Source organism: Musa acuminata, chromosome BXJ3-11, assembly GCF_036884655.1.
Source record: "Musa acuminata AAA Group cultivar baxijiao chromosome BXJ3-11, Cavendish_Baxijiao_AAA, whole genome shotgun sequence".
In the NCBI taxonomy this organism is placed as follows: domain Eukaryota; kingdom Viridiplantae; phylum Streptophyta; class Magnoliopsida; order Zingiberales; family Musaceae; genus Musa; species Musa acuminata.
This window is the reverse complement of record NC_088359.1, coordinates 19,095,565-19,107,823: the sequence shown is the minus strand read 5'-3', so window position 1 is coordinate 19,107,823 and position 12,259 is coordinate 19,095,565. Positions and strand designations below refer to the sequence as shown.

Sequence of the window (12,259 nt, the reverse complement as noted above, 5' to 3'; positions counted from 1 at the left end):
TTAGAACGCTATATCTATTACTAATGTGTCTCGAAAATGTCAGCAACTTGGGGTCCCTTTTGCCATTGCAAGAGCATCAAATGGTTTAAACCTTCCAAAATTGATGGCGATCACATCACAAAATTTTCACGTAGCAAACAGTGTCACATGTTAGAGATCAATAAGCTGAAACAAAGACAAGCAGAACGAGCCAATGGAATCAGTACACCATGGATAGCGGTGAAAACAAAGAGCATGCAGAAGACAAGAAAAGATATAACATATATCCTTTATTATCTATTTTGTTCTCTAATATATTATTAGCATTAGATGGTACGAGCACGACGAGGAACTCGACGGTGGGGATCACGACACGTCCACGGGATTGTTGTGGTCGAGGAAGAGCAGCGAGGCCGGCCTGGGGTGGCCGCGCTCCCGGCCGAGGCGCCGCTCGTAGCAGTCGATGGAGAAGAGGGAGAGGGAGAGGGAGAGGGAGAGGCGGGCGGCGGCGCCGAGCCGGTCGGCGGCGGGGCCGAGGCAGAGCCGGTAGAGGCGGCGGTACCCGCCGAGGGCTGCAACAACGGGTCGCGCCCCTGCCCCCGCCGCCGCCCCGCCCTCCACGTGCCGCCCGCACACCGCCTCCCACACGCTCTCCCGCCTGCTCACGGCTGCCCACACCCTGCACACGCAACCCGCCGCAGCCAGCGACCGCCCGTCCAGCCTCCCCAGCACCTCCGCCAACAGGTCCCCGTTGTCATTGATCACCGCAAACACCTCCTCCACCCTTCCTTCCTGCTGCTGCTGCTCATATACTGAACTTGCGTCCATGGCCATTGTTGGTTGCTGAGGTTGCACCACAGCATATATGGATGAGGGAACGCGGTGTTCGGAGGGAGAATGAGAAGGCATCTCCGGGGACGAGAACAAGCGGCCAACCAGGAAGATCCAAGAGCTTGGAGATGCGCAAAAATGGGGGAACGGCAGCGAAGACTTCTCCTTCCCTCGGTCTCGGAAGACGCAAACAAGGCGATAAGTACTGTCGCTGGGGACTCCCAAAGCTTTGTTTCGTGTACAGTGATCTGAACGCCTTCCTGCTACATCAGAGATCGAGCAGCTGTTTCTGCCTCTGCTGCTCCATCTCAGTTACTGCGATGGGTCGACAGAAGACCTACATGCGTGTAGGTCATGATGATTTGATGAGGATCCTGCAATTTTGCTTCTTAGTGTACGATTTATTAAAGGATATCTACAAATGCATTTTGAGTCAGTAAGTTTGCTATGGCCATATAAATATATATGTTATATCTTGAGATGCTGTCATTATTATATATATATATATATATATATATATATATATATATATATATATATATTGGTGGGAGGTTCGAAGTTTTTTTTTAATAATCTTTTAAATATAGAGGTAAGCCTATATATTTTGATTCTTTTATTGATATAAATATTGCTTGGGCATACAGATATCAATTATAGGGGTATTAAGACAATGAATATTGAGCGAGAATTGAGTAATGTTTCCCTAAATGTTGGGTCAAAACGTTTCTACTTGATTCAAATCAAATTAGATTGAGATACTATCAATATTCAACAATAATACTCTCTCCATCCCTATCTATGTGACAAAAAATAAATAAATGTATAAATTATTATTATTATTATTATTATTATTATTTTATAACATTAATATTATTAATTGAATTTGATAATAATTTTATTTTTAAACAAAAAATAAATTAATTAAGAGAATACGATCGATTACTTATCCCCCAATTGCCTAAATGAAAAATGTGTGAAGATAAAATGAGATGAAGACGAGGAGAGTGATGCGGAAGCACTCTCCATCTTTGTCTCACCCCATTGACATCACTACTCGGGTGAGAAGAGAATGACATGGAAACTGAGGATCCAATAAACGAGGGGAATAGGAACCAACGAGCAAAGGGAAACCCATGCGGTTGTAAAAAAGCATCGAGAGCAAAGAAAGGTGAAGAAAAGTGAGCAGCAGTTGGTTAAGCATAAGAACAAAAGAGACAGCAGCAGCTCTGTGCTTCTGCAGTCACCTTTTAAACGAGAGAGATCAGTAAAAGCTGATGCATAAAATGTTATCACAATCCCATCACAACAACATGAAGATAAAAACTGAAAAGAATACACTTCACATGTTCCTAATTTCAATGAATGACAATATTCAGAACGTTTCTTGTATTTTTTTGTGTTTGTTGATTTCAACGTTCAAACATAAGTGTTTAAGAAATCTAAAAAAAGAAAATTCACATTTACTTTCCTTTTAGGAAAAAAAATACAGGTTTGAGATTTCTCAATCCACACCTCTTTTGTTTTTTTCTCAAACAATACCTCTAATTTTAAAAAAAATATTTAAAATATCTTTTATTTTTATTTTTACTAATTTAAAAGGATTATTATAATGTTTCCATTTAGCTCGTTTATAATATTTTTATAATATTTATAATATTTTTATTAAGTTACTAAAAATATTATAAATATTAAAAAAAATACTGTAAGTGATATCGTCTCTTTAGTTTTCATTGCTCACATACTATTATGATATTATATTTTTAAGCTTATGATTAGTTCGGTTAAGGTTACGAGTCTATTTGGATCATTTACAGTATTTTTTAGTATATTTTATAGTGTTTTTATTATGATGATCAAAATATTATAATAAATTAGTTTTTATATTTGGGTGATATTGTTCCTTAAATATTTTAAATATCTATTTGAATTATAGTATGATGTAACAAATGACTCTCAGTATATTTTGATTTCATTTGGCTCGTTTACAGTATTTTTGCTATGATGATGGTGGCCAAAATACTGTAATAGGTAAAAAAATTTCTAAGGAATAGTTTGGGTATTTTTGAAATTAGGGATACTGTCTGAAAAAAAATAAAATGAGATTACCGATTATAATATATCTGAAGTATGAGGATTTTGTAGGAAAATAATCTATTTTCTAATCTCTTTATAGGGTGGGTAAATCAAGTTACAAATAACCTAAAACTAGACAGCGACTAATTTCATAAATATTTTGAACTTTTAACTTTTTACTCAAAATTTCATCCATCAACCTTCATATATATATATATATATATATATCTTAAATTAGAGGAATCTAAGCCAAACATATTAAGTTGTGTAAACTAACATAAGATTGTAGGATAAATTATTAAGTTGTGGAATAAACTCAATATAGATCACCTAAGACCATTCCTTTATCTATCTTTAAATCTTCACCATCAATAAATATTTTCCTAACATGGATGCATCACCGGGTATAACTTCACGAGCATGTATCTTGCAGAAGAAACAACAAGAGGTGGCGAGCTGAGGCAGAGACATGGTGTTCCCCAGATTGGAGCCCATGAGTGGTCACTTACAGGGATGCTGCAACACCTGCATGCATGGAGGAAAGTGTTGGAAGTCCTCCACAGGCATTAACTCCTTTCTTGGAAGCTAGGTAGGAGGTATCCTCTCTCTCTCTCTCTCTCTCTCTGTGACTTGATCAGCTGCTGCAGTGAGTTCAGCTGAGCAAAGAACTGTGCTTGGATTATGTGTGTCCTCTTCCTGTAGGCAGGGTTTAGGGTTTTGGTTGTGTCTTGCTGTTTCTGCGTTGGGATTCAGAACCTCCGTGAGGTTCCAAGGGTAAACTTCCATTGACAACAGTGTGGGATGGACCACTGTTTGTACTAAATAAATAGCATTTCTTTGTAATGCATGCATAATGGTTTTGATACACAGCAAATGTCATGCTGCCAATGTCAAACCTACATTAACTTGGTGCTGAGACAAATACAATTGCTTCACTGTTTTATTGAGGAGCAGTACTTTTCCTGCTGTCGGAGAGAACAAGCATTTCCTTCTATTGGATTTACTATAGTTTACACTTGCATTGCATGTGAGATATGCTGTGTGGGATGATAAATAAGCTGCATTGCATTAGTATATTTCTGTGAACTGGAACTTAGGGAAGAATATTGGAGATGAGGCAAATAGCATGGCTTTACTTTTTTTTTTTTTTTTGCAAAAAAATGGTGAAAATGGAATTCGGGCCAAGGATCTTTCTATCTAGAGTCAATTTGTAAGCTAGTTGATATCTTACAAGAAAATGGTTTTCGAGGCATGTTCAAATGACAAAATATATTTCAACCCATATATATATATATATATATATATATATATATATATATATATATATATATGTATGTATATATATATATATGTATGTATATATATATATGTATGTATATATATATATATGTATGTATATATATATATGTTCAAAGAATAGGCTTATTTATGCTGCTTTCTTTATGCATGAGGGGCAAGAAACTTAGAGAGAGACTAGATTATAAAGGAAGATATTAGAAGCAATAGTTATCTACATTTGTTCAACAAGTGCAGGGAAAGATTAGGTGTGCAATAACTGCTCAATATCTGTCAAGCTTTTGGAGAAGCTCCCAGCCACGGCAGTGCAATTTGATCTCCATAGCTTCTTTATGTTTGGTTATAACAGGTATCTACCTTATCACCTAAGAGCATAAAGAATAAATTGGTTAGATAACAAAGAGCACCTAATAATAATAACATTTTTTCACCTTAGATCTGTAATATGTCTTTCACGAGAATAATTTGAATAAATTGAGATGTTTATGCTTATAAAATATGAACATGCAACAAACATGCCTAAATTCCAGTAAAGATGCGGTTCCATAGACAGTTGTACTGGCTTGCAGTTTTTTTTATACTACTCATATCATGTTTTATATATTCTACTTGTAAAAAAGGAATACAAAAACTTTTTTTTAACATGAAATGATATTCAAATAAAATTAGGTATGCTAAAAAGGGAAACTCTATACTGTTCCTATCTTTTTTTTATCTTATTCATAGAAATTCAATTTTATCTTGAATCTTTTTTTTATACACAATGATTTTGATCGTAATATTATAATAACAAGTAAAAATTGAATGAATTGTAACTTTTCATAGACGACTTGATGAGCAAACATGATAGAATTTTTCCGATAATACTTTATCAGTTCATTTCTATTTATACTTGTCACAAATTCAAAGAATCGAAATGTAACACCTCTATTTACTCCCACATTAAAAAGTGAAATAAACCTTAGATTGACTTTTATGATCCTAATGAATGTACTATTAATTTGTGCATAATCATTTTGAGGAAGTAATTCAAGCACAACAATGCTAATAGAGTTACTAGGTAAGTTATCCCATCATATCAGACCGCGACAATGGGTATCAGAATCGATATAGTATTCGAATTTGGTGAAAGGCTTAAGCAAGAAAGGACGATCGGAGGATGAGGTCATTGGGCACGTCATGACATGAAACTATCAATGGATAGTCTTACATGCACCATGCTAGGATTTAATTTTGAGTTATGCTAAACCTTGATGAAGATATCAAGCTTTTAAGTGGAAAAAATTATATAACTCTCCGACTTGATCCCACATAAAAAATGGATTGATTGGCTTATAAGAGTGTAATAAAGAATCAAAACATTCAAGTACTAATATAACATTTGACTAGTAGAGATAGTATTCTATATTGATTACCTGGTAAACATATAACTTTGTATAACTATTTGCCGTAGTTCTGATGCTTCTTTGAGAAGTCATGCATCGTCTTTACGATAGCAGCAAACTTCATGGATCTCAGTCGCCCCATATGCCTAGAAAAAATAGAAAACAAACTAATGTTGTGATACTTTCACTATAATAAGGCAACAGCAGTTAGTAAAATAAGCAATTTAGGGTCACAAATCAATACTGAATAAAACCCAGAATGAGAATAAAGAACACGAGTCTAAACTTCATAAGCCTCAAAAAATATTAGTACAACATAAACCAGAAATAAATCTTGACAAGGAACCAAGAGATTGAGTAGTTTGTGTATTATAGTGACTCTACAATCACAGTATCAAGTTCCAAATTTTAGCCATGTTGCTGATCTAGCATAAAAGGTATCAAATTAATTTGATTAAGGAATACTAACAAACAAATTTTACTGCCCCAATATCAACTTTTGGTTACATGAGAAAGGAACTTACACGATCTCTGTATATCGTAATCTCCATGCAGGAAATCCTAAATGGCATCTAGCAGGCCCATATACAAGAAGAAGATCAGGTTCAGCTCCGGCAGAACCTGAGAAGAAAGATAATTTTTAACTCATGACACGCAAAAGATGAAGAACGAAATACAAAATGCAAAAATAATCTGAATCTACCATGTGGAACCACATACCTGTTGCTTTTAAAGCATTAGCTACATCTGATTCTGTGAAGTCTGGTTCTGACCTATAGCAGATTTCAGAATCATCTTTCATGTGCTCAGAATATAGGAAGCTAGCTGCTTTAGCAACCCCTTCTTTACCATCAGATAAAGAAATAATCTCAATTGCCATTTTTTCAAAATGAAAAAGTGAAGTCGCCATCTTTGCATCAACGACCTATATGTTGAGCCAGGACTCGGACATTGTCATGAATGTATATCCAATGATGAACAGTTATTTAACACGAGAAGAAATCCTAAGCATGAAAAACCGAGGAACAGAAGATCCTAATTTGCAACTTACAGAACATGTTGTCATGCTTGTATTTGTCAAGCTCTCCAAATCAGTTCCAATAGTCTGCTTCAGCACACCTTAAAAGTCAATCTAATAACAGATTAATGTCATGCCCGTGGCCATGCTATGTAATTTTGCAAGTAAACATTATGATTAACAGCAGAAGTAGGTGAGGTACACTGTGCCATTTCAAGTATGATTTCTTGTAAGCATGCTTACCATGCATGTCATAAAGGATGACGTACTTGATACCTATAGATGATAACCAGCACAAAAGTTGTTTTATCTTTGTTGTATTTTTTGCTTCTTCACTATCAACCACAACAGCAAGGGAGTTGAGCTTATCCAGCCGGAGATTTTGATGTTTCAGTAGCAGTCCCATTGAAATGATGTAGCAAAACAGTAAATCATTAACAGACGACCCCATATGCCTGAGATTGACCATCAGATGCAGCAAATACCAACAAAAACCCAGTATCAACTTCAAAATGATGGGGGACTGGAATTTCTGACCAAGAGCCAAAAAGAAGCAAAAAATAGTATTTGTTCAGATTATTCTGTTCAAAAGAAAATAACAAACAATAAAAACTAAAAGAATTGAAAACTATCTTAGTATGTGGCCTTTAACCTTATTTCACACAGCAAGAGGGAGAAAAAAAAAAGAGAGTTGCCATTATCATGACCGGTGATATCTTAATTCTTCTTTTGAAGGAGCCGGTGTCCTTCTTGCTTCTATATTTCTAGTTTCATATATGTTCTTTTATGTTCCTTTTCTCCATGAATTCTCCATATACTTTCTCCTATTTTAATGAAAATTCGGGTGAGCATATTTACTGTGGCCTTTTCAATAAAAAGAAAAAAAAAATGATTAAGCTAAGCAACTCTCCCAGTGAGGTAAGTGAACACGTACAACAACAAAAAGGTTGGCTACATGGATCATTTCTTGCTATTAAGGTCTGTGTAGGTCAAGAAAAGGACAAGGACACAGCACTATCTACCAAAATTAGCGCAAATGATGGTTAATTTTTTTGCCTTTGCTTCCTTATGAGAGATATCCAATCAATCAAAATGGAGGTTAAAGGGGGTCTTTAATCTAGTCGTATCCTTTATCCCCGGACTTGTATTGACAAGAATTCTACTCGACGAGAAACTGAACAAAAACATGCCAAATTGGCCAATATCTGGTGCGTTACCAATTGAAGTATTTCGAAACATTTCCTCCACCAACACCAATAGACAAAACGTCCATGTGCCAAGCAATTTGTTGACCGTAGGCAGAGTCTTTGAGCTCAACCACATCCTATCAAAATTTCCTTTGTTGGACAACATGAAACTTAGCCAACGATTGAAGGACTCCTAGAATTTGACAAGATATCTTTCTGCTGATTGAGCTCACTACATATGAGAAATCCCTTGTCCTAAATCAAAGCACCTAAAGAGATCTGTGTCATGATCTTTACAAAGACAAGATCGACTCGTTGTTTAAATAAAAGGCCAGCCAAAGTCAACAGAGAAACGATCAAGACCCTCACCACCGGCTCCCAGGAATCACTCCAATTCCACAACTGTGGCATATCAAGTTTAAGTAAATTAATGCTAAGAATTCAAGTTCCTGACCTGTGGAAGAGGGATCCAGACCCAAGTTTTCTCGCAAGCCAAATCCATCGCCTGCAACTAGCATACGACGCCAACAACACAAGTAGATCGAGTTCCCTTCTTTTCCATCTCACAAGACTTATAATCACAGAACAGATGATTACGAAGGACGAATTTCGAGAAAGGGTCTGCAAATAATCCTTTCATCAAACTAAACCACATCATAAGTAAACACGCACCAAAAAATGGAAAATCTAGTAAATTCCAGGAGGAGAAACTAACACGGAGCAGCGATCGACAGGCAGAAAGAGACGTTCGACGAATAGGGGCACCGTGACATTCCGCCCGCATACAAATGGGGGCGACGCCGCGTCGAGGTCCAACGAGTCAATCGGGGGTTTAAGCGTAGAGATCCGACCCGTTACTTAGTGGCCTGCGGAGAGAGGACGGTGCATGTACAGAGACGCGATCCGACCCGGTAAGAGCTAGAGAACACGATCCGACCCGGTAAGAGCTAGAGAACACGATCCGACCCGGTAAGAGCTAGAGAACACGCTCCGACCCGGCAAGCTCTAAATACTCCGTCAAAAGTGGGGCTTACCGTCACCTAAGCCTACGTGGTGAGATGGCATCGGCTGTCCTATCCCACCACGGTTAGTTTTTTTTTTTTCTTTCCAAAATAAAAAAAGATGACACTTAATCCAGAATCAAAATCTTTTTCAATTAGATCAATTTATATTTTATAAAAAATATTAATATAAGTGAATCGAATATATCATCATCGATATCTATTTATGTTATACATCAAAAATTATTTTGAACATCTCAATCGAAAATATATAATCACCAAATTAGTATTTTACAAAGCAAAAATTATACAGTAAAATTTTAAACTCTCAATCTAAAAATAAGCCAGTTCGACTAATTGATCAACATCGAGTCGAATCTTGCCATAAGCATTTATTACTGTGAGTAATAAAATTAATAAATATAAATAAATTAATTCGATTCGATTACATCATTAGTATATTATGATGCAGTAGAGATGATGTGAATGGTCGTCACAACATACTTATGATGTGATGTGTCAAAGACGTGACGAGTTGGAGTTCTTATGCAGTGGGATCGTTTTGGTTGTTGTTGAGTAGCCATCATGACGTTGAAGTTTTCATGAACACGTCTTCACCAATGTGATGGTGATAGAAGAGAAATTTAAACGGTTCCAAAACCAACCTAAAGCATCGATCAATAGAGTCCTGATTTCATGAGAAACTGTTTGTCAAAAACTACAACCAACCAACCTTACACACCAATTGCAAGAGTAGAAAACAGGGTACGTATACTCTCACAAGAAAAGCAACTCTCCGTATCTCAAGGAAAATATATAGGGGACAAAGAAATTTATAATAGCTTAAAACATAAGATAAAATATTTTTAAAATAAAAATATATAAGATAAGTTTTCGAACTCTCAAGTGGATTTAGTTTATTATCATCTAACTAATATCTCATATGTAAATGTGAGAAAACATATCATCTCACTACATCAATAGCTTCTATAATAAGTTTGAACTCCCTAATCTTCCACCTCCTCAACATGGTTTAGAGCTGCATAAAACATGTGCGATGTCGATGATGGCGGACGACGAGGTCGCTAAGAGCCGCGGGTAGCTATTGTAAATGACGAGAGCGACAACGAGAGGTAAGGATCGCTTTTTATCTAATTCAATGTCGACGCAGTTGTCGAGCGGCCCTTTTGTTGCTTCGCATCTACATCTGCGATCCTTTTGTCATCCGACAATTGTGTCAATATTGACGCGATGCAAAGCGACCCTCACCTTTTATCACTGCCCTCACCTTTACAATAGTCATCCGTGACCTCCAATGGTACCATTATCCATCATCATCAACTAGAACATTAAAATTATCTTTTTACCCTTTGTTTTTATATTTTTATTGATAAAACCGATAACGTCAGGATAAATGGACAAACATGTTTTACTTTTGTAACTATTGCTAGTTATAGGTGCCCTACAAGCCAATCACGTGAGTGATGACATATATGACTTGACACGTAGTCTTTTTACATATTATTATTATTATTATTATTATTATTATTTTATATTTTATCACTTTATATTACTTGTTACATTAATATATTGTGATGCCCTTGGATATGTGCAATGAGAATCGGATCGTGATGAGATCATGATAATGAGATCGATTCACCTTTAAACACAGATCCTAAATAATCTCGGTCATAGGTTACTCAAGAGGGACATCGAGATACCTAGACAGACTAGTGTGTTGTATACCCGTCCATATAATGGATGCAGCTGGTCTCATAATTGCTCATGTTAGGACACTAGGAATATAATGTAGGTATTCATTGGAGAATGAGTTCGCTGATTGATCCGCTCACGGAATATTGAATAGTTGATGATGCCTTATTATTAAATAATGATTCTGTCATCTTGGTGGTGTATTTGGTCTTTAGACATGTATACATGTATATATCTATATATATATATATGTATATATATGTATGTAAGTATATATATATATATATATATATACATATATATATATACATATATATATACATACATATATATATATATATATATATATATATATATACATATATATATATATATATATATATACATATATATATATATACATAAATATATATATACTTACATACATATATATATATATATACATATATATATATACATATACATATATATATATATACATATATATATATGTATGTATATATATGTATGTATATATATATATATATGTATATATATATATATATATGTATATATATATATATAATATATATATATATACATAAATAATATATATATATTAGTGCAGCGGAAAACTTTCTGCGATTAAAATCGAAAGCTGCGTTCGACCGATAAAATCAAATTCTGTATGAAAGTTGATACTTATCAATGTTAATGTCAAACGAAGTAGACAGTTTGCAGCTATGATGAAAACCAGAATATCGGCGCAAACTGAAATCCGAAGTTCGTTCGAAGAAACTGATTTACGTCTAAATGCTGATTCGTAAATCACTTGATTAGATAAGACGCAGTTTAAGCAGGAGTATAAAGGCAGTGTGAAGTATTGGTAAAGCTCAAAACGTAAACGCAATCTGCAATATGATGATCATACGAAAAAGCAGATTTACGTCTAAACGCATATTTACATCTAAACGCAGATTTACGTCTAAACGCAGATTTACGTCTAAACGTTGAAACTTGTTTGTAAAATCGCAGAGGGCAGTAACTATTGAGAAGTTTGCAGTGAAGGTTAAAATGCTTAAAGGAAATGCAAACCGAGATTTAGAGTGGTTCGCTCAATCTTGACCTACTCCACTTTTGGCTTCCTCCACCGATGAGGTCACCGACGTCAACTAGAGGCCTTCCTTCAATAGGCGAAGGCCAACCACCTTCTTACAGATTCACTCCTTTTGACGGGCTTAGGAGACAACCCTTACAGAAGTTTTCTCTCCTCTCTTTACAACTCAAACTTTGAAGAACAGAAAGAGGAGAACTAGCAGTTTTGAGCTCTAAGAACCACAGAAAGACAGCAAGATTTCGAGTGTGGTGTTCTGTGCTTTCAGTGCTGAATGGGTGGGGTATTTATAGGCCCCAACCCAGTTCAAACTTGGAGCTCAAATCTGTCAATTCCCGAAATTCCGGGATCAGGCGGTTGCACCTTCTGACTGGGGCGGTTGCACCGCCTAGCAGAGCTCGAAGACTGAGCCTCTGGGCGGTGCCACCTCCGTCAGGGGCGGTTGCACCTCTCTGCCAGAGCTCGATGACCGAGCTCAGGCGGTTGCACCGCCTGACTGGGGAGGTTGCACCGCCTGGCAGAGCTTGAAACTTGAGCTCTGGCGGTGCTACCTCTTGACAGAAGAGGATGCACCGCCCAGTCTCGCTCGGAGACTGAGCCCAAGGCGGTGCCACCTCTTGGCTGGGGCGGTTGCACTGCCCAGTCTCGCTGGGAGACATATCCTAGGCGGTGCTACCTCCTGG

The 12,259-nt window shown here is 36.5% G+C and overlaps 2 protein-coding genes across 3 annotated transcripts; both read right to left on the bottom strand.

Moving 5' to 3' along the window:
- Window positions 1–247: 247 nt before the first annotated feature.
- LOC135652714 (F-box protein SNE-like) lies at window positions 248–1,209 on the bottom strand. The gene has a single exon (XM_065173890.1). It carries the CDS (start codon window positions 886–888, stop codon window positions 346–348), a length of 543 nt encoding a protein of 180 aa, XP_065029962.1. The 5' UTR covers window positions 889–1,209; the 3' UTR covers window positions 248–345.
- Window positions 1,210–4,357: 3,148 nt separating this feature from the next.
- Window positions 4,358–8,572, bottom strand: LOC103973462 (uncharacterized). Of its 2 annotated transcripts, none has more exons than XM_009388036.3 (8): window positions 8,485–8,572; window positions 8,224–8,390; window positions 6,826–7,114; window positions 6,616–6,683; window positions 6,285–6,489; window positions 6,089–6,185; window positions 5,595–5,710; window positions 4,358–4,544 (listed from the first exon to the last, which is right to left on the bottom strand). In XM_009388036.3, the coding sequence occupies exons 2-7, from the start codon at window positions 8,269–8,271 to the stop codon at window positions 5,620–5,622; spliced, it is 798 nt and encodes a 265-aa protein (XP_009386311.1). In that variant the 5' UTR covers window positions 8,272–8,390; window positions 8,485–8,572; the 3' UTR covers window positions 4,358–4,544; window positions 5,595–5,619. The 2 variants fall into 2 exon arrangements, with proteins under 2 accessions (XP_009386311.1, XP_018676968.1); XM_018821423.2 differs by having other exon boundaries at window positions 6,826–7,037; window positions 8,485–8,566.
- Window positions 8,573–12,259: the final 3,687 nt, after the last annotated feature.

Excerpts from the sequence above, each read along its gene's own strand:
- LOC135652714 (XM_065173890.1), bottom strand. The coding sequence starts at position 888 with ATGCCTTCTCATTCTCCCTCCGAACACCGCGTTCCCTCATCCATATAT.
- LOC103973462 (XM_018821423.2), bottom strand. The coding sequence starts at position 8,553 with ATGCGGGCGGAATGTCACGGTGCCCCTATTCGTCGAACGTCTCTTTCT. Across the intron at positions 7,038-8,223 it reads TCTGGATCCCTCTTCCACAG|GCATATGGGGTCGTCTGTTA; the intron begins GTCAGGAACTTG and ends GGTCAATCTCAG. Across the intron at positions 6,490-6,615 it reads CAAGCATGACAACATGTTCT|GTCGTTGATGCAAAGATGGC; the intron begins GTAAGTTGCAAA and ends CTCAACATATAG.